Source organism: Myxine glutinosa, chromosome 11 (assembly GCF_964187855.1).
Source record: "Myxine glutinosa chromosome 11, kmMyxGlut1.1, whole genome shotgun sequence".
In the NCBI taxonomy this organism is placed as follows: Eukaryota; Metazoa; Chordata; class Myxini; order Myxiniformes; family Myxinidae; genus Myxine; species Myxine glutinosa.
This window is the reverse complement of record NC_136271.1, coordinates 97212892-97235121: the sequence shown is the minus strand read 5'-3', so window position 1 is coordinate 97235121 and position 22230 is coordinate 97212892. Positions and strand designations below refer to the sequence as shown.

Genomic DNA, 22230 nt, shown 5'->3' with positions numbered 1-22230 from the left:
TGAGCAGAGAGTCGAGATTTTGGCAGTTTAACCATCAGAGGCTTGCTGGCAGATCTTGTGCGACCTGTAGGAATATTTGGGGGACAGAGCACAGAGAGAGCTGGGGGAGCAAGGCCGGAGAGGAGTCGGTAGAAGACAGAAAGACCACCTACCTGCCTGCGGTGAGTGAGTGAAAGGCCCTCAGAGATAGCTTCATCGCGGGAGATTCCAATGATTCTGAAAGCTTTGGTTTCAACAGCGTGAAGCCGAGCTAGGTGTGAGGCAGGAGCACCAGCCCATAGGGGAGAACAGTATTCCATTGAGCTGCGGATGAAAGCCTTGTATGTGGTGAGGAGCTCAGGTGTGCCTAGGAAGAATTCGCACGACGGAGGATGCCCAGTCGGCGACTGGCATTGCAGGCCAGCTTGGAAATGTGGTTTTCCCAAGAAAGATCATGGCAGATAGTGAGACCCAAAAGTTTGAGCGACAGAACTTCTTGGAGAGGATTGTTGAGAAAGTAGATGGGAGGGTTGTCCAGTCGATCTTTTCGGAGAGACATAGTAAGAGTGTGAGATTTGTCAGGATTGAAAGACATGTTCCACTTGTTTGACCAGTCTGTGATTTTGTCCAGGTCTTCAGAGAGTGAGGAGGCTGCAGACTGCCGATCTGAGGGAAGAGGAATGGAGTGGCAGAGAGTGGAGTCATCAGCAAAGAGATAGAGAGGATTTTCCAGAGAGTCGGAGAGATCATTGATAAAGACCAGAAAAAGCACAGGGCCCAGCACACTGCCTTGGGGAACTCCAGCCTGAACAGGAAGGGGAGATGAGAGAAATCCATTCAGGGCCACACGTTGACTACGACCAGAGAGGAATTCAGAATTTGTGTCAGAGATTTCAGAATAGCTTGGAGAAAGGGAAGAATGGGGCGGACAAAACGTTTGATGGTGATTGGGTGAGGCACAGTGAGGTGTTATTTGAGGAGGGGGAAGAGCGAGGCAGAAGGTTGGGGGAGATGAAGGTGAAAGTTGGAAGGGGGAAGAAGCGGGGAGGACGCTTTGAGGAGGGGTGAGAGGGGAGTCTATGAGGGGAGGAGCGAGGGAGAGTCTCAGAGGAGAGGGGTGTGGGGGGAGTTTAGGAGGGAAGGGGCAAGGGGGGAGATTTGAAAGGTATGGGTGATGGGGAAGATTTGGAGGGGAGGGGCAAGGGGGTAGATTCGGAGGGGAGGGGTGATGGGGAAGTTTTGGAGGGGAGGGGTGAGATTGGATTTTCGAAAGTGTACGATTAATGGGAAACGAACATTTATTGCAAAATGAGTAAGAGCAACAAAGTAAGAGCAACAGGTAAAGAGCAACAAAGTAAGAGCAACAGGCAAAGAGCAACAAAGGAGGAGGTAAAGATAAAGAAAGGAAGCGGTAAAGAGCAAGAAAGGACAAGGTAAAGATAAAGAAAGGAAGAGGTAAAGAGCAAGAAAGGACAAGGTAAAAAGCAAGAAAGGAAGAGGGAAAGCGCAAGAAAAGAAGAAGGGAATCGAGCCTCACACAAAAGGATTGGACTACCATCTCCATGACAACAGATATCAATTCCACCTGAGAATACTTTCGCAAAAGCATACTTTCTCTCATGTACCAGTTTCTCCAATCCAATCTGCAGCTATCTTACCCATACTCTCAGCGATGGTGAATCAAACTCTTGGGGGGGGGGGTCACTCCAGTGTTTCCGCCACGGGGCAATCCAGAAAACATCCCAATACATCTCAAGGCTGATCTCTTCATACAGACACCTTCCTCAAAGTTATGGTGGTGGCTTGTCTAGTCAGTCTCCGATGTGTGCTCACCTTCTATCCCCTGACCCTCCTCAAATGGCACGTTAGCAGACTGTGCCTGAGATAAGGCAGAAAGCCTCAACCGTATAAACCGACGTAGGTTGTTATTATTCATCCAGTTGAATTAAAACAGTAAATTTATAATTGAAAACAGCTGGACTTGCTAGTCGGTAAAGCCGACGTTTCGACGAAGATCCACTCGCCTTGGTCACGGCAGATGTTGAAGTGAAGAAGTTGTTTGAGAATCGCCACGTGACCTCCACCATTGGTAGGGCGAGTTGGTCTGTAGACCACACTGGGAGTCGTGTGACGGATGTAGACGGCATGGGAGAGATGTTATTGCCTTGTCCCGCGTCGGTGACAGAGGAAGTCACAAACCGTCCTTTTTTGTCGAGAGATAGCGATTCAACTCTTTCCCAAATAGATTCTTTACACTCCAGCAAACCACTGTTTCTCCATCTAATATGTGACCACTCGACTCATCAAAGCTGTGACCATGCAGGTTCAAGTGTGTATATAAAGCAGAGTTCAAAGCCTCTTCGTGAGCTGGGCGGCGATGTTGGTTCATGAATGGTATGGATGGATTCGGATGAAACCTGGTGGACAGGTTGGGTGTGTGACAAAGACTAATTGATTCGATATTGGTGAAGATTCAGATCCAGATACTGCACGGTGAGTCACAAGTCCCAGGACACGGTTTGAGCTGCTTGTACAAGATTTGTTTACACCACATATTTATACAGTTTTTTTTTTCTTTCAGGTAATACAAATAATACATTAAACCAAGATGGCAGACACTAGTTCATTGACAGTGGAAGGGAGGCTGGTAGCAGTGGTGAGATACGAGAGAAGAAACACGGACAAGACGATGAAACAACTGCAAGAAGACTTTGAAGAGCATTTTAGGAAGCCAGCACCGTCAAAATCAAATCTTCATCTTTGGGGAACAAAAGCCATTCCAGACTGGAAGTGTCCTCAACAGAAAGCGCAGCGGACGTCAAAACATTAGCGATTTGGGAATTTTAAACATTAAAATATCCGTTCTCATGTCTCCAAAAAAAAAAAAATTACGGAAACATGCTGCAGAGTTGTGCGTTTTGTATTCATCGTTAAACCATACAATGAAAGACCTTCACATGAAACCATATAAACCAACTGTCATTTGTGACTTGTCAGATGGAGATCATGAAAACAGGTTGACAGCTTGCGACTGTGGCCAAACTTCCGTGGCCTGACTGTGGAAGTACGTCAAAGCTAAGGTTATAAGAACATTGCATGGCATCTGTTGATGAACTGAAACAACGCATTCAGGAAGCATTTGGCACCACAACACGTGTTATTTGGTGTTGGTTTTCACACCGCACCGAGACAAATTATCTTGTGCTGTGGCAATGGTGGTCGTCATACAGATGTCTAAGGAGGTATTGTAATTGTTGTATTACTGTAATACGTTATTATTACACCTGTTGTTATGTTTTACTGCAATATGTTATTACTCCGAGGGATTATGGCTCACCCTGGTAGATGGTATAAACATACAAGTGGGGCCACCCGTGGGAATCCCACGGGCATGGACATGTGTGACATTTCGACATATTATTGAGTTAGATGCTGCACATTAAATTTTACAAAATGGTTACTGGCAATTCATCAGATCCAGAAATGGTGTAATGAACACAATTTATTTATTTCACATAATATGTGACCTCTCAATCCTCTCCACCTGACACTCTCCTCTCTCCACCCTCACGCCTCTCCAATCCCACTCCCCTCCAATACCTCCTCACACTCCCCTCCAATACCTCCTCACACTCCCCTCCAATACCTCCTCACACTCCCCTCCAATACCTCCTCACACTCCCCTCCAATACCTCCTCACACTCCCCTCCAATACCTCCTCACACTCCTCTACACCTCCTCACACCCCTCTCCAACACCTCCTCACACCCCAATCCAACACCTCCTCACACTCAAATCCAACACCTCCTCACACTCCACTCCATCACCTCCTCACACTCCACTCCAACACCTCCTCACACTCCACTCCAACACCTCCTCACACTCCACTCCAACACCTCCTCTCCAATCCCTCACACTCGTCTCCAATCCCTCACACTCGTCTCCAATCCCTCACACTCGTCTCCAATCCCTCACACTCGTCTCAAACTCCTCGCTCTTCTCCAACTCCTCGTTCCTCTCCAACCCCTCGCTCCTCTCCAACCCCTCGCTCTTCTCCAACCCCTCGCTCTTCTCCAACCCCTCGCTCTTCTCCAACCCCTCGCTCTTCTCCAACCCCTCGCTCTTCTCCAACCCCTCGCTCTTCTCCAACCCCTAGCTCCTCACTCTCCAACCCCTAGCTCCTCACTCTCCAACCCCTAGCTCCTCACTCTCCAACCCCTCGCTCATCACTCTCCAACCCCTCGCTCATCACTCTCCAACCCCTCGCTCATCTCCAACCCATAGCTCCTCAATCTCCAACCCATAGCTCCTCAATCTCCAACCCATAGCTCCTCAATCTCCAACCCCTAGCCCCTCTCCAACCCCTAGCTCCGCTCCAACCCCTAGCTCCTCTCCAACCCCTAGCTCCTCTCCAACCCCTAGCTCCTCTCCAACCCCTAGCTCCTCTCCAACCCCTCGCTCCTCTCCAACCCCTCGCTCCTCTCCAACCCCTCGCTCCTCTCCAACCCCTCGCTCCTCTCCAACCCATTCGCTCCTCTCCAACCCCTAGCTCCTCTCCAACCCCTAGCACCTCTCCAACCCCTAGCACCTCTCCAACCCCTCGCTCCTCTCCAACCCCTTCACTCCTCTCCAACCCCTAGCTCCTCTCCAACCCCTAGCACCTCTCCAACCCCTCGCTCCTCTCCAACCCCTAGCTCCTCTCCAACCCCTCGCTCCTCTCCAACCCCTCGCTCCTCTCCAACCCCTCGCTCCTCTCCAACCCCTCGCTCCTCTCCAACCCCTCGCTCCTCTCCAACCCCTCGCTCCTCTCCAACCCCTCGCTCCTCTCCAATGCCTCGCTCCTCTCCAACCCCTCGCTCCTCTCCAACCCCTCGCTCCTCTCCAACCCCTCACTCCTCTCCAACCCCTAGCACCTCTCCAACCCCGAGCACCTCTCCAACCTCTCGCTCCTCTCCAACTCCTCGCTCCTCTCCAACCCCTCGCTCCTCTCCAACCCCTCGCTCCTCTCCAACCCCTCGCTCCTCTCCAACCCCTCACTCCTCTCCAACCCCTCACTCCTCTCCAACCCCTCACTCCCCACTCTCCAACTCCTCACTCCTCACTCTCCAACGGTCACCCGTGGGAATCCCACGGGCATGGACGTGTGTGTGAATTTGGACATCTAGATTTTGATGCTGCACATTGAATTTTACAAAATGGTTACTGGCAATTCATCAGATCCAGAAATGGTGTAATGAACACAATTTATTTATTTCACATAATATGTGACCCCTCACTCCTCTCCACCTGACACTCTCCTCTCTCCACCCTCACGCCTCTCAAATCCCACTCCCCTCCAATACCTCCTCACCAATACTCCCTCACACTCCTCTCCAACCCCTCACATTCCTCTCCAATCGCTCCTGAACTCTCCGCTCCAATCGGCCCTCACTCTCCAACTCCTTGCTCCTCGCTCTCCAACCCCTAGCTCCTCGCTCTCCAACCCCTAGCTCCTCGCTCTCCAGCCCCTCGCTCCTCGCTCTCCAACCCCTCGCTCTCCAACCCCTCGCTCCTCGCTCTTTTACCCCTCGCTCCACGCTCTCCAACACGTCGTTCCTCGCTCTCCAACCCCTCGCTCCTCGCTCTCCAACCCCTCGCTCCTCGCTCTCCAACCTCTCGCCCCTCGCTCTCCAACCCCTCGCTCCTCGCTTTCCAACCCGTCGCCTCTCGCTCTCCAACCCCTCACCCCTCGATCTCCAATCCCTCGCCCCTCACTCTCCTCCAATTCCTCACCCTCACTCTCCAACCCCTCGCTCCTCACTCTCCAACTCCTCACTCTCCAACCCCTCGCTCCTCTCCAATTTGAAGCTCCTCTCCAACCCCTAGCTCCTCACTCTCCAACCCCTAGCTCCTCACTCTCCAACCCCTAGCCCCTCACTCTCCAACCCCATGCTCCTCACTCTCCAACCCCTAACTCCTCACTCTCCAACCCCTAACTCCTCACTCTCCAACCCCTCACTCCTCACTCTCCAACCCCTCACTCCTCACTCTCCAACCCCTCACTCCTCTCCAATTTCTCACTCCTCTCCAACCCCTAACTCCTCACTCTCCAACCCCTAGCTCCTCACTCTCCAACCCCTAGCCCCTCACTCTCCAACCCCATGCTCCTCACTCTCCAACCCCTAACTCCTCACTCTCCAACCCCTAACTCCTCACTCTCCAACCCCTCACTCCTCACTCTCCAACCCCTCACTCCTCACTCTCCAACCCCTCACTCCTCACTCTCCAACCCCTCACTCCTCTCCAATTTCTCACTCCTCTCCAACCCCTAGCCCCTCACTCTCCAACCCCTAGCTCCTCACTCCCCAACCCCTAGCTCCTCACCCTCCAACCCCAAGCTCCTCACTCTCCAACCCCAAGCTCCTCACTCTCCAACCCCTAACTCCTCACTCTCCAACCCCTAGCTCCTCACTCTCCAACCCCTAGCCCCTCACTCTCCAACCCCATGCTCCTCACTCTCCAACCCCTAACTCCTCACTCTCCAACCCCTCACTCCTCACTCTCCAACCCCTCACTCCTCACTCTCCAACCCCTCACTCCTCACTCTCCAACCCCTCACTCCTCACTCTCCAACCCCTCACTCCTCTCCAATTTCTCACTCCTCTCCAACCCCTAGCCCCTCACTCTCCAACCCCTAGCTCCTCACTCCCCAACCCCTAGCTCCTCACTCTCCAACCCCAAGCTCCTCACTCTCCAACCCCAAGCTCCTCACTCTCCAACCCCTAACTCCTCTCCAACCCCTCGCTCCTCTCCAACCCTCCTCATCGTTGTTGCAGCAGCATCCTGTGCGAGTCTGTGTTCATGTTCCTCGACGGTCTCGTTCTCCCTCCTCATCGTGTTGCAGCAGCATCCTGTGCGAGTCTGTGTTCACATTCCTCGACTGTCTCGTTCTCCCTCCTCATCGTTGTTGCAGCAGCATCCTGTGCGAGTCTGTGTTCACGTTCGCCGAGGGTCTCGTTCTCCCGTCTCGTTCTTTTTCTTGCTGCATCCTGTTCAAGTCTGCGTTCTTCATCGATCGTCTCATTCATTTTGGAAATGGAAGTTTCCACGCAACACATGAATTGTCACGATCCTCAAGAGGAAGCGTCTCGTAATCATCAAATGACAAATGGCAAGTAAATTACATTGTGAAAATTAAAGATGTCAAATAAACCTATTTAAAGTGTATGCGCATATAACCAATAAAAAAAAACGAAGAAATATCTCAGTAATTTCCTGAAACATATTTTACTTCCAGATAATAATGTTGAATGAAATAAGAACGAAGAAATATATGTCGTTTTTGTGCCGACTGTCATCAAAAGTAAAAGTAATATATCTTAACGGAAAAGAAAAAGCGAATTTTAAATATATATCGACATTTACCCCGACTGTTATTTTCGGCGGTGTATTTTCGTGTATAATCGTGGCGCGATTTCAAAAAATATATCTCTGCATTTTCCCGTGTGTGCATGAATGTTCTCAATTATTTCTGACACCAAGTCTACCATCGACAAAAATTAAATCATGGGTGAATTCGAGATAAAATCGTGAGGGGGACTCGATGAATGGGCTTTATTTTACAGGCCTTTGAGAAATCATTTCGTTCTATAAACGGAAACTTTCATGGGATTCTCTTCCCGTTTTTTTTCAACCGAGTCTAAGACTATGTTAGCGACTGTTAAAAATGAAATGATATATCGAATTTGAGTTGAAATAAACCTGTGAGAGAGAAAGACAGCACGGGCCTCACTAAACAGGCCTCAAAGCTATTCGAGTTAATAAAATGGTGGATATTTGTTTACATGAAGCCTCTCCCAGAATGGGTGGAGCTACTCTGTAAACGGAGTAAGCCACACTCCCAGACAGACAGACAGAATCACCGTAGCCTATTATAATATAGATTTTGTACAAGCAGATAAAACCGTGCCCTGGGACTTACAACTCCCACAGTAGAATGTTTTAAATGATTCTTTAACATTGAGAGATAGGGCCAAAAACGACATAATAATCATCATCACCATCAGCTATTTTCATTCCACTGCTGGACGAAAGCCCGAGTGAGGGAGAGGGTGAGCATGCGAGTGGGTGGGTGCACATGTTGGTGCAAGGTGTGCAATGAATGTGTGGGGCATGTAGAGGTGCGTATAATTGACAAACGAGGAAGGTGGAATGTTACAGATGAGCTGTCAGTGATGGACTAGTTAGCAGCACGGTCATAGCAGCTTCCCCAGGGATTAGTGGGTATGGTCTTGGCTCAGGATGATGACAATAGAGTGCGTGCGCAGGGAACCCCATAGAATAGTTAGGACTGGATTGACATGCTCCATCCGCGCTTTGTGGAAAGCCCAGAGTATAAAAACCAAAAAAAAAAAAAAAAACGCCGGTTGAGCGCGTTTCATGGCCTCCATAAAGCATTGGAGAGGAGTAAGCTGGAAGGAAAATTGGGGGACTGGCGAGAGACGCATCTCCCGTGAGCCATACAGAAAGGGAGGGAGTAGAAAGGCAAATCTGAAGTGTCCTCCACGAGCATTGGTGGAAAGTTGGGGCAACCACGATGTGCAGGGAGGGGTCATGTGGGGACCCCTTGGAGTGCACACGGCAGACCGCTGGGCATGGATGGAGTCAGGTGCAGGGTATATGGCCAAAGCGGGTGTGGTGACTGCAGCTGAAAGGTCTCAGTCAGAGTACGTGCATTGGGCAAGGCGGCCAAAGGTTGGGTTCCCTGTGGGAAATGCACAGGGCCCACCGGGGATAATTTAGGCAGAGACTTTAAGCAGGTAGGCTGACAGGGAACGGCGATTAGTGATAGAGGGGATTTATAGAGGAATTTCTAATTGCCGCTTGGTAATTGTTTTTTAAATTGGTCGACCATTAGGATAGGTACCTTCCTCCTCCTGTCCCGATGGGGTTAGGAATGAAAGGTGGAATGAGTGAAGAGATGATGAGATGATGAGATGAATGAGTTAATTATGCCAAAAAAAAATTGTTCAGCCTGGTGGAGGTAGGAGTTCTTATGAGCGCTGCTCCAGTTTTGTCATGTAATTTGAACCCTTTTTACTGGCCAACTGGCCTAACCCAGGTTATGTGGGCTTCTCTAGGCCTTTCCCAATCATGCCCTTAATTTAGAGCCAATATTCCACAGATGGTCCGGTTGGTCATCCGGTGGCGGTACTCATATCTAGTCTGTGCGGTTGGCCCGCATCCATCGACCAGTCCAGCAAGGAGGGTCACCACATGCTGGACTGGCTTGGAGACTCACAGAGAAGGCACTGGACAACCTGCTTGGGCAGTTACCTTTTCGGATCCCTCACCAGCCCTCAGAATCACTGCCGCCCAGGCATGGCCATGCAACAAATCCCCCGAGTGGTTCTCTCGTCGCACGAATAAAGGAGCCCGTGAGGGACCACCTCTATCCCCAGACATCTTACCCCCTCTCCGGGATCCGGAAACCTCACATCACCACCATCAGCACCCAGTGTAGCCAGGGCTGAACCACACCCTTAGTCCTTTCATTGGTTTTTTCCTTTTAATATCATGATCCAGCATGCTGTGGGTCACCTCTATCCAGAATAGGTGCCAGTGGTTACATTACAGCCCTCACCCACCCTCCCCATCCCATCCCCTTGGCCAGATAGGATTGAAAAAATAAATCAACAAACTGTTACAAATGACTATGTTCCATATTTTCCTTAAAACTAGAGTTACAAAATACAAAAGTTGAGAGTTAATGCATTACTATCAGCATGGCTTATGATTGAGATAGCAATCAGGTGGCCATTTTGAAAAATGAAGTGTCCTCCACGAATGTAGATTTTGAAAAATGGCCACCACCATCCCAGAGGTGAATATTTAGCATGGCCGCATAATCAAGATTTACTCCATATCCATTTGTACACCATTAAACCAAATTTCACCTTTTAGGAAAAAGGCAAAATTGTTTCACATATTGCCTGGACAATAGTAACATTTAATATATCAAACATTTAAATGCCCAAAAATTAAACATCTAAATGCTTCCTGAAAACCTGCATTTTTGGGTTTTGCAGTGATCAAATAGGAATCCTAATAAAAGGCGACAGTTTTACATTCAGCCATTTTGCACATCACAGTTGCACGATGTACTTTTGAATTCCATCTCCATAATTTTGCTGGTAGGTCAATCTCCTTAAATTTTAATTTTGGGCTGCTTTAACCCCAGTTGCGAATGCATTATGGTGTTAGTGGCTTGGGAAGGGGCAGGGGCCGGAGATAAGAAGATCAAAATAACGATCCCTTTAAATAATTTTTTTATTAACCCATGGGTGGGGAAAGGGGAATTAAAATGTCTGTTAAATTGGCTACAACTAGTGAGCTCCCTACTTGGCTACGATGTTGTTTCCTTCGTTTTACAAGTGAAATCCTGAAAAAAAGGAAAAACATACGGCACACTGTGAGCGTTGGGATCTGGATGATTTGTTGCGCTTGTTGCGCTTGTTTCTGTTGTTGGTGGTGTTGGTGATGTTGGGGTTGTTGTTGGTGGTTGTGTTGCTGCTGCTGCTGCTGCATTACTTGTTGATTTCCCATCTGTGTTTGGTGTGCACGTTGCAAGAGCTGTTGCTCCTCACGCTGAAGCCCCATCACAGCTTTAGACAAATGCAGTTTGGTCTCCCACACCTGCAAAACAAAAAATACACAGATTGAGAGTCCAGGAAGAGATGAATTGTCAGGGAAGGGTTGGAAGGTCTGGGAGGAGCAGATGGGGGGGGGGGGGTATGGGGGCAGATAGGGGTGTGGGGGGTTGGGAACATGGGGTGATGGTCTGGGGAGGGGGGGGGGGGGGTTGAGGGTCTGGGAGGGGCGGATGGGGTGTGGGAGCAGATGGGGGCAGGTGGGGGTGTGGGGGTCTGGGAGCACGGGGTGATGGTCTGGGGATGGAGGTTGAGGGTCTGGAATATGAATGAATGAATGGTTGGGGAGGGATTGGAAGGTCTGGCAGGGGCAGATGGGGTGTGGGAGCAGATGGGGGTATGGGGGACGGTGGAGGTGTGGTGACAGATAGTTGTGTGGGGGTCTGGGAGCACGGTGTGACTGTCTGGGGAGGGAAGATGAAGGTAAGAAGAATAAATTTCAATCAGGGTAAGAATGAAAAGAGTCCTTTTTTTCTATAGTGGTATTTTACCACGGGCTTCCAGCTAGTATGTCTGAATGAATATGAATGATCGTTGTTAAGGCCATTTTCCCCGCTGGAGCGGGGGTTAGCCTTGCGGGCCCCATGACAATCATGGTTCCCTGTTTGAGGCAATGTTTTTATGGCTGGATGCCCTTCCTGACGCCAACCCTTGGTCGCCTCTTACGATGCGCAGGGATACGGTGTACCTATTCTAAATCGGGGTACACACCGTTATACAAGTATGTCTATTGTCTATATTTTCATTCCAAACAGCATCATTCATCATTCCAATCACAAATTAATACTGTAGTATTAATATATCAAAATATAATGTTAAATCATGATAGTATTGAGATATTATCAAACGAGCAAATCATTGTCATCTTTTCACTTCCGGATTCGGGAGCAAGGTCCGTGTCGATCACATTTCAAAATCATAACTATATTGAAGAATTTCTGAAACCTACCTACCTTACGACACCCGCTGGGACCCCAAAACATTCTACAGAAGGTTATTATATTTCCTTTTAGTAAAATATGCAACTATAATGGTTACGAAACACTGTCCCCCTGTCATGTGACCAGATCCTCAGCTCTGATTAGTGGACATACATACATACACTGGACATACAAACGCTATGCTGTAAAATAAAACCCAAACACTTGCTTTGTATTCGGGCCAATACAGCATTATCAGACCGAACAAAGACAATAATAGGGAAGATCCAACGGGAACTGGGAGCTGCATAAATAAAAGAATGACAGCACCTTATGTAACACAACTACGACAACTATCAGGGATGCCTCTTCGCGGTGGTTGGATCACGGGGGATGATAGTTATACAGCTAGTTGGACATCACTTATAGTGAGGCTAAAATATTTTTATGTGGCAGCGAAACGCCGTGAAAACGTGAAGCACATGGCCACGAATGTAGAAGCAGGTCATCCTCGCAGCTGGAAAATGTTTTTTTCGTACGTCCAGCTGTTTTGTGCATGGCTGATGAAAGATGGGTTTTAAAACTGTGCTATGCTCACGGCTCGTGAATTTTATTTTGTGCCCACAAAAAACCGCGAATACATGGGACACACAGCCGCAGATGTAGAAGGAAGTCACAGTTTATCACCCAGGAATACAAGGAACCCGCGAATGGTGGGATCGCGGATGTCGGGTTCCGACTGTGTATATATACACACAAGATAATATTAAACAGTGCCAATAGCACAAAGCATGAAAACTACCAACTCATCCATGTCATTGCTTTGTGCATGAAAGACAGAAATAGCATCAAACAAGAACGAGACCAACACTCTGACGTCAAGACGTCGACCGATATGCCTCCGCCCACATTATTACACCATCATAATACTTGTACCACGTTTGATTTAAATGCATTCAGCTGTTCTCAAGTTATCACATTTTAATCTGACATGACCTCTGACCTCTTGACCCTAAAATCTAATCAGTTTATCTTTACCTCATTATACATACCTGTACCAAGTTTGAATTAGATCACTTCAGCCGTTCTCAAGTTATCGCGGTAACAAAAACCTAACACGGACGGAGGGACGGACGGACAACCTGAAAACATAATGCCTCTGGCGACTTCGTCGGCGGCAGCATAAAAAGCATCACCTCACTCATAGCTCTATATAAAAAAAGTTTAAATCACGCACCTGCTTCAGCTCCTGCAAAACCTGCTCATCCACTCCCTCGTCAAGGAAGGCATCGCGCACACTGCTAATCACATCTTCCATGACCGACTTGTACAGTTTTGGCTGTAAACAATATCCATATAATTTAGCCATGCACCAAGTCAGCACGACAAAATTATCCCAGTAAGTTGTAATTGCACCTGTCACCGAGTCATTCGCAAATATGGGGGACGGTGGAAAATATAGAAAACCCAAAGTTCGATGCCAAACAAAATATACTGAACATTTTATGGAGCATGTAAAAGCAACTTGTGGTCCCGTTTAAAAACAATACAAAACGGTTCAATCATGATATTGAGTGGAATTTTGTAGATATTTTAACATCAAAGGGTTCACTCAAAAGCACTGTTAACACTCCTTGGCTACTTAAAGCCATCATAATCAACAAACCTCACAAAAGACTGACATTGAAAAACTCTTTGACCAATGTCCGAAGTGAATCACTCGGAACTTTTTTTTCTTAAATGAAAGGCAATACTGTACTATACTACATACAATATCATTTGTGGTAAGGAAAGTGGAGGGTGTGGGAATGAAAGTAGTAGAAACTAGAACAAAGTGACTGTGTCGCCAATATGCCTCCGCATAGTCCCACAACAGGTAGATGCCATCACTCTACATCTGTATGGGTAGGGGATCACGTTTGTGAAGTTTCGTGTTCATCGGATAAGGTTCGTTTTTCTATTCAAGATGGCTGCCAAACCACGTGACCTTTGACATCCTCATTTTCAATCTATATGCGACAGTGCTGTTAAATGATACATGTGTAAAATTTTGCATCGATAGGGTGAGCGTTTTCAGAGATATATTTAATATTTTCCTTCAATCCAATATGGCTGCCAAACCATGTGACCTATGATGTCATAAATGTAATATTTCAATACAAATGGATCATAAATAATGTGCATGCAATTTCAGATTTTTAGGATAAGGAATTCGATAAAAAAACATTTTTGGCTGGGATACCACTTCACCTATTACGTCATCATTATCATTATGTTTTTGTTCCCCATTGGGAGTATATGACAATGTGCCAAGTTTAAAAAAAATTCATTCAGTGGTTTTCGAGAAATATATATTTAATTATTTGCTTTTAATCCAAGGTGGCTGCCATACCACGTGACCTATGACGTCACAATTATCATAAAAACATTCTGCATGGGTGTCACTCCTACCCTGAAAGTTTTGTCTCAATCGGACAAATGGTTGCTGAGAAAAACGAGGTTTAGCCCAGACGGACGGACGGACGGACAACCCGAAAACATAATGCCTCCGGCGACTTTGTCGGCAGAGGCATAAAAATAAAATAAAAATCAGCATCACAAAGATGCTTTTTGTGCGACCAGAATAAGGTAACACTCTGCCAACAAAATAGTGAACGAGAAAAATGCATCTGAATTTGAACCAGGAACTTCAAGGTACATGTTCTGACCCTGGTAACGATTACAAAGTGAATCATTATAATCATCATCATTGTTAGTTGTCTTGGGGGTATTGGTCAAGTCTCCCTTCTCTGCGCCACTTAGTGCCGATCGTCTCCAGATGGAGCACTGGAATGATGGGACCAAATGGCCTCCTCCTGAATCAAAGTTCCTCGTTTACCCATACGATCTCCCACGTTTGATCTCTTCTCTTGTCCTGTCCTCTTCTCTTCTCTTCTCAACACAAGCACAATCAAATTAGGTTTTTGACAACATGACCAAATTATTCGCATATCATGACCAAAGCTACCTAGTGACTTTTTTTCTCACCACTATTTTCGCTGTTCATCTCCAAAACCCACATCTCGACACCTGACATTTGCTCATCACCGTTTCAGCTCCACAATCCATATTACGCTGTTTGTTGATCGATTCTTCAGCTGTTTATTTAGAACGAGCAGATACACTTGTCAAGGTCAGGCGATGAGATGGTTTTGCACTTGATTGGATTGGAGAGCCATAGAACAGTAACAAGAATTCCAGGATGAACACAACTGTCCAGTAAATAGCCTCTTCACCTCCGTGGCACGCCATCTTCAGTTGTTATACTTCCCAGAAACTGCATTCCAATTGGCTCTCCTGATCCAAATGTTCACAATTTCGTTTAAATGCTCACGCTTCTATCTGCATTCCTAGAAACTTCCAAAACTTCGACATATTCCATTTCATACTCCATTTATTGCTGCGGCATTCAGAGTATTTACCAACCGCGGCAGTTCATTCATCCTAGGCACTGGCATCAGCAGATTTGACCACTCACAAGCTGACGTCCAACTGATTCAGCATTTATAAACACCCTTCCCCCACTTCGTTTCTCTTCTCCCGTTATTGTCACAGCCGTTGCTCTGGAGAACCATCAACTGCAGTTTCACCACCCACGAGACATCCGCACTCCACTCCCTTGGCTTCAGCTATCTACACTTAGTATGTGGCCCTTCACACGTGTAAAACCAAAAAATGTGTATCTTATTTCTTTCCTCAAACTGAAAATTCTCGAAGCAGCTTCCTCCCCCTGCGTTCCTCACAATTTCCAACCTGCGGTAGTTCAAGGCCGGGATCAATAAGCGTTTCTTGTCTTCGCCCTATATCTTGCGCTCTTATCTCCTTCCCTTCACTTCACGCGTCAACGAACGAGGTCATAATAATGCCCAAGGATCTCCAACCTCTCACATTAACTTTCCCTTCAAATCAACAAGTAATTAAACAAGCATCATTTGAACAGCACAAGTGATACGCAACTTGTTGCACTCTTCCAATAACTCCTGGCTCACGCTCTCCATGTGCTACACTAACACTTGCAGTTTTTGTCCCATATAACCACAACTTTTTATCAGACATCTTGCCAAGCCACTCCAATATTCTTTAGTACTGCACTCCCGCTAGTTTGCTGCAGTTCACTCCATCAAAGGTCATTAAACAAATGTACACCTCTTGTTTGTGTTACAAACTCCTCTCATTCATTACTCTCATCCCCACCCTCTCTCCTCGTCTATTTTGTTCCACATCCTCCACAAATCGAAAATTTACATTTTCCAAGATGTGCCACTTTTGCCAGACACGATGATAAATGTAGAGCCAATGATTTTCGTTTTCATAAAGATACCTTTTTCACGTAAAAAAAACAATTAAAAATTCCATTTCGTGTTAATCAATGGAAAAAGAAGCAATGCTTATGGATTTTCATTGGGAAGAAAAATCAACTTTCCTTAAGTATTGACACTTAAAATTAGATGCCGACTGATGGCAGATTTTTGGCTCCGATGCTGATACCGATTTTCAAGAGTCCTAGCTCACCAATTGCCGATATAATCGACCGATACTTTGAAAAAAAAAATGCACAATTTTCAAATCAATTGAAAAATAAAAGTTATTTTATTGACCTTTCAATATTTGAAAACATTTAAATTAATAACGGATTCAAGAAAAAAAAATAGTAAATAATACTTGCAGATTGAACTTAAGCTATTTTAGCAGAGTCTGGGAGGGCTCCGACATTGGAGTTCAGTTCTGTAATACTGCCGCTCAAAGCAGTGGCAGATTGTAGTGAGGAAAACACAGCTTCTCTACCTTCACCACTGAGGGAGCTCCTTTTATCGTCGTAAATGTTCCCAACTGTGCTGAACAATCGGCAATCTTCTGGCCATTGGAGAGAGCGCTTTGTAATTATAGAGTCATGGAATAAATGCCCTTTATTGTATTAAAGCCTAAGAAGAGTCGAGGCTCATGGGGGAGTATTTGCTCAAAAAGATGATTCACTGATTCTTTTATTTAGAAGATATCCACAACTTTGTCAAAAACTTTACACCTTTCCAGGTGTTGGGTCTGGGAGATCTGGGAAACATAAAGTAAACTTTTGAAAAAAAAAAAAGTTGTTATGCCTCCGCTCCCGAAGGTGGCTTTTTGTTTTGTTTGTTTTCATTATTATGCATTGTTTTCGAGTTGTCCGTCTGTCCTTCCTTCCTTACGGGCTGAACCTCATTTTTCTCAGTAACCACATGTCCGATTGAGACGAAACTTTCAGGGTAGGAGCTACTCATGCAGAATGTTTTTAAAATGATAATTGTGACGTCATAGGTGGCAGCCATCTTGGATTAAACCAAGTAATTAAAAAATTATTTCGTGGAAACCGCTGAATGGAAAAATTTGAAACTTGGCCACATTGTCAAGTACTCCCAATGGGGAACAAAAGCATGATAATGATGACATCATATTATAGGTGAAGTGGTATACCAGCCAAAAATGTTTCAATCGAAATCGTTATCCTAAAATCTGAAATTACATGCACATGATCTATGACCCATTTGTATTGAAATATTAAATTTATGACATCATAGGTCACATGGTTGGCAGCCATATTGGATTTAACCTAAAACCTTTAAAAAAAACATCTTCTCCCAAACCACCAAATCGATTGACTCAAAACTTTACGTGCGTCATTGACTAGGCCTGGTGATTAAAAGATGATCACGAAAACATCATTGGTCACATGGTGTGGCAGCCATATTAGATTGAAGGAAAATATTAAATAATTATATCTCTGAAACTGCTTACCCTATTGATGCGAAATTTTACAAATAGTATCTAACACCATTGTTGCATATAGTTTGAAAATGACGAGATCGTAGGTCATGTGGTTTGGCAGCCATATTGGATAGAAAAACGAACCTTATCTGATGAACACGAAACTTCACAAACGTGATCCCATTCCCATACATATGCAGAGTGTACATTTTTGAAGGTCATATGTCACGTGGTGTGGCGAGCCATATTAGCTTAAAAACCAATGATCACCAGCAACCGCCGATTTCACAAATTCTGCATTCGGAATCTTTTGATAGCGATTCCGCGAACCGCCAGCCGAAGCGAGCGACCCGTGCTACTCACAGCAAATGCCCTTTTTATGGCGAGGCTTTTATGGCTCTTATGGCTATTTTTATGGCGAGCCATATTAGCTTGAAAGCTGATACTTAAAAAAATCCCTTCTCTGAAACCGCTTCACCGATCGATATAAAACCTGTCATGGCTGGTCAAAATGTGATATTTTTTTATTTTTATTTTTTGTATACAAGATCGAGTACTTGAAAACAGCTAAAAACAGCTTAAATCAAACTTGTTTATTTTTAGGACAGTGAACGAGGGCATCTACCCGTCATGGGACTATGCGGAGGCATGTTGACGACACAGTCGCATTGCTCTTTAGTTTTTTAAATTATTATTTTGTGTACGAAGTTGAGATTAATGGGGGAGTATTTGCTCAAAAAGGTTATTCATTGATCCTTTTATTTGGAAGATAACCAGACAATGCAAAAGGTAGAATGGAATAAAATAAAATAATATAAAATAGGTCTAACACTTGCAGAACAGAAATATTGGTCCAACAACAACAAAAAGTGATGCGTCTCACCATGCAAGTTCAAAAAATCAAATGAACAGTAAGACCCATAAACTTGCAAAGCTCATGAAACTTGTAAAATCATGAGAATAAAAAGAATAAGCTTGCCTTTGCCAAAGGAATCGAAGCACTAATCCAATTTCAAAGATGCTAAAACAATTAAAATAACTAACCAGAAGTCGAATGGAACAGGCAAAACTCAAGAGAAAAATGAAAGCCAGAAACACATCACATGGCAATGGATTGACATCAAGGATGATTCAGCGTCATCCATCCCTCCCTCTCCGAGTTTAGCAATCTCCACGAGGAGCTAATGTGATGCTAACAAGGTAATTAGACAAAATAACTCAGGTCTCCAGACCCGATGACTGGAAAGGAGGGGTACTTTAATTCGAAAGAAAAAGGAAAACCCAAACGAAAAAGAATCAACCAAAGCTTCTAAATTTGTGGGCTCTTGTCATTTGAGGGGGAGGGGCGCTGTTAGAAGAATGATGTGATTTGAATGAAAATTTTAAAGAAAATGTGATGTGCACAGGAAGTACACGCACATGGAATTATGTACAGGTAGTGGACAAAAAAAGAAAAAGAAAAGGGAAACAACAATGTAAAGTTACTCAACAGGGCGTTGGGCCACCACGTGCGGCCAGTACGCCCTGTACGAGTAGTGGCACAGAGCCCACCAGCGCTTGGAATTCTGCAGGAGGGATGCGGCACCATACTACCATGAGAAAGTCAATCAACTAACACCTCTTTGATGGAAGTGGAAAACGCTCTCAGGTGTCGTTCCAGAATATCCCATACATACTCGATTGGGTTCAGATCTGGTGACTGAAAAGGCCATGCCATAGGATAACCATCGGTGTCATGCTCATCAAACGATTGGGCGACCACACGTGCTCTGTGGATGGAGGCAGTGGGGGCGGGGCAGGGGGTGTGTGGGGGCTATGCTGCATTTATTACACGACACCAAGCATGCTGGGAAGTTATTTTCTTAATTACCACATGGGGACCACCCCTGTGTGGAAGCCATTGCTTGGCATTCCTCATTTACCCAGGTGTTTTACCACACATTTTTTGTCCACTACCTGAACATCCATATGAACACAAGAGTGTTTTACTCCACATGTGATGCGAAAAGCATGCTTTATCAATTGTTTCACTGTGTCTGTCTGCCGGCCTGTTTGCAGATGTCAATCTATTAGAGGAACTACTTAATTTCAATTGAGTGTTATATTTTGAACACTCTAGAACAAGAATCGGAACAGGAACCTGGAGTTGAGCAGTACTTTGGCTCTAAATTTGTCAAATAGTATGGATTCTCATCCCAACCATCCATACGCAGAGTAGCAAGATAATTTTATTTTAGTCTGTTTAACTGTCTGCCAGTGAAACAAAATTGAAAATCATTCCAGAACTTACTGTTTTTAAGGATGTCATAGAGGACACAAACAACTGGCACAAGCAACGAATTTAACGTGTTAAATTAAATAAGGTGGTGTAAAAAACGCTGCATCAATGGTGGTAAAGTTCGGAAAAAGGTTTTTTTTCCCCCACAGCCTTTAAAACCTTTATTTAATTTCAATTTAATGATATTGAGCATTGTCGAACACAAATCACCTTTTTGGACTTCCCCAAACTTCCAGTTTAGCAGGACTTTGACAAAATATTATGCCATCTCGATCAATCAAATTTGCCACCTACACTCTCAGTTTGGGGAATATTGAGATTCAGACAAAATTATGGCTCATGCTCGGAAATATAGATCGTGCTCGAAGACGCAATAATCAAGAGTTTAAAAGACCCTTCCCATGCCCATGTTCTCAAGACTGCGTGGAATAAGACGTTCTACGAATTCTCTAGTTTTTGGCAGTCATCTATATTTTGACCATTTTTCACTGTAAAAAATAAAGGTTCCCCAAAGTTGCACACTTGCGCATGTTATAACCAAATTTTTTTGCCGGCAATTGTATTTTCAAATTGTATTTTCAATTGTACCCAGTTTTAGGACCGGCAGAGAAGATAACCGAGAAGGAAGTTGAGGAAGCGATAAAAGCAATGAAGAGTAGAAAAGCGGGAGGGCCGACGGGAGTTGTGAGAGATATGTTGAAGGCAGCGGGAAATTGGGGTGTGAAGAGAATGACAGAGATCTGCAATCTGGTGGTGAACGAAGGCCGCAGTCCAGTGGATTGGGAACTGAGTACCCTCGTCCCTCTATACAAGGGGAAAGGTGACCCTCTGGACTGTGGCTCGTATCGAGCGATAAAATTATTGGAGCATGGAATGAAGGTATTCGAAAGGGTGTTGGAGAGGAGGATAAGGAAGAAAGTGAAGATTGACGAAATGCAGTTTGGATTTATGCCAGGAAGAGGAACGACAGACGCGCTTTTTATTATGAGGCAGTTGCAGGAGAAGTACATGGAGAAGAAGAAGAAGTTGTTTCTTGGGTTTGTTGATCTGGAGAAAGCATTCGATCGGGTTCCACGTGAAGTAGTGACATGGGCATTGAGGAAGTTAAGAGTGGAGGAATGGTTGATCAGAGTAGTGATGGCAATGTACAAAAGAGCGCGCACAGCCGTAAGGACGAAGGACGGGAACAGTGGTGAGTTTGAGTCGAAGGTGGGAGTGCATCAGGGGTCGGTACTAAGTCCAATACTATTTGTAGCTGTGATGGAGGTGCTGGCTCAGAACGTAAAGGAGGGTTTACCGTGGGAGTTGTTGTATGCAGATGATCTGGTGTTGATTGCAGAAAGTATGGATGGACTGAAGGAGAAGATGAACAAGTGGAAGGAATGTATGGAGACAAAAGGTCTGAAGGTGAATATCGGAAAGACGAAGGTGATGGCAAGTGGTAAAGCATGTGGTGAGGTGGAAAGAACTGGGAAGTGGCCCTGTGCTGTGTGTAGGAAGGGTGTCGGAGTGAACTCCATTCAATGTACAATGTGCGCTGAGTGGGTTCATCAAAAATGTAGTGGTTTGAGAGGGTCATTAACCAGTGTGGCAGCTACATTCAAATGTAAGGTGTGCACAGAGGGAGCTGCAGATGGAGGAAATGTTGAGTTGGATCTTGGAGTTGGCGTGAAGCTGGATGGTGTGAAAACATTTTGTTACCTTGGAGACATGCTGAATGGAGAAGGTGGATCAGACTCGGCAACGGTTGCTGGAGTGAGATGTGCATGGAAGAAGTTTCGGGAACTGAGTGGCGTGCTGACGAGGAGGGGAGTGTCATTGAAGCTGAAGGGAAAGGTGTATGCTGCATGTGTGAGAAGTGTTATGATTTATGGGAGCGAGACATGGGTAATGAACGTAGAGCAGCAACGAAGGCTGGAAAGGGTGGAAATGTGAATGGTTCGGTGGATGTGTGGAGTGTCGTTGAGAGAGAGGAAGACAAATTATGAATTGCGAAAGATGATGGGAATAGAGCCTGTGATGGATGCTATGAAGAGGAACAGGTTGAGATGGTTTGGTCATGTGTTGAGGAAGGATGAAAGTGACTGGTTGAAAAGAGTGATGGAAATGAATGTAGAAGGAAGTAGAGGACGGGGAAGACCGAGAAAGACTTGGCTAAAGATGGTCGAAGAAGAAATGTGGGCAAGGGGGTTAACAAGGGGAGATGCAGAAAATAGGGCAAAATGGAGAAGATTGTCATGGGGACCGCAAGGTAACCCCCGCTCTAGCAGGGAAAATGACCTTAAAATGCCTGTTGTTGTTGTATTTTCAGGGGAATATTTTCACCAAATTTTCAAATCCAATTTCATTTTGCCTGGAGATTGTTAGATTGGAGACCCTCCAGAGATTGTTAGATGGAATTTTATCCAGCAATTAGTGCCAACAATCAAGATAAATATTCACAGCGATGCTCCTCCAAAGCAGCTGCGATCGACGTGAGCAGAGCATTGGCTGTGCTCGCGCTCCGGGTAAAAACGGTGTCTCCCCACTGGTCATCAATCCCCGATTGGAATCAGATAGATTTTGTGAAAGTCATCACATCACTAGA

At 45.5% G+C, this 22230-nt stretch overlaps 1 protein-coding gene and 1 non-coding gene across 4 annotated transcripts in view; both read right to left on the bottom strand.

Annotated features, from left to right (window-relative positions):
- GTF2A1L (general transcription factor IIA subunit 1 like) overlaps nt 1–22230 on the bottom strand; it is a 79089-nt gene that overhangs the window by 54377 nt on the left and 2482 nt on the right. For 2 of the 3 annotated variants that reach the window (XR_010986429.2, XM_068131447.2), the window contains exons 2-3: nt 12825–12926; nt 10422–10653 (exon numbers count right to left, since the gene is read on the bottom strand). Coding sequence is in view for 2 of the 3 variants with exons in the window: in XM_068131447.2 (XP_067987548.2) it covers nt 10422–10653; nt 12825–12926 (334 nt within the window). In the remaining variant the exon portion in view is untranslated. The remainder of the gene's footprint in view (nt 1–10421; nt 10654–12824; nt 12927–22230) is intronic. The other variant, XM_068131448.2, reaches the window with a different exon arrangement.
- LOC137437139 (U11 spliceosomal RNA) lies at nt 17594–17744 on the bottom strand. The gene has a single exon (XR_010986438.1). It is a non-coding gene; the product is annotated as a U11 spliceosomal RNA (small nuclear RNA).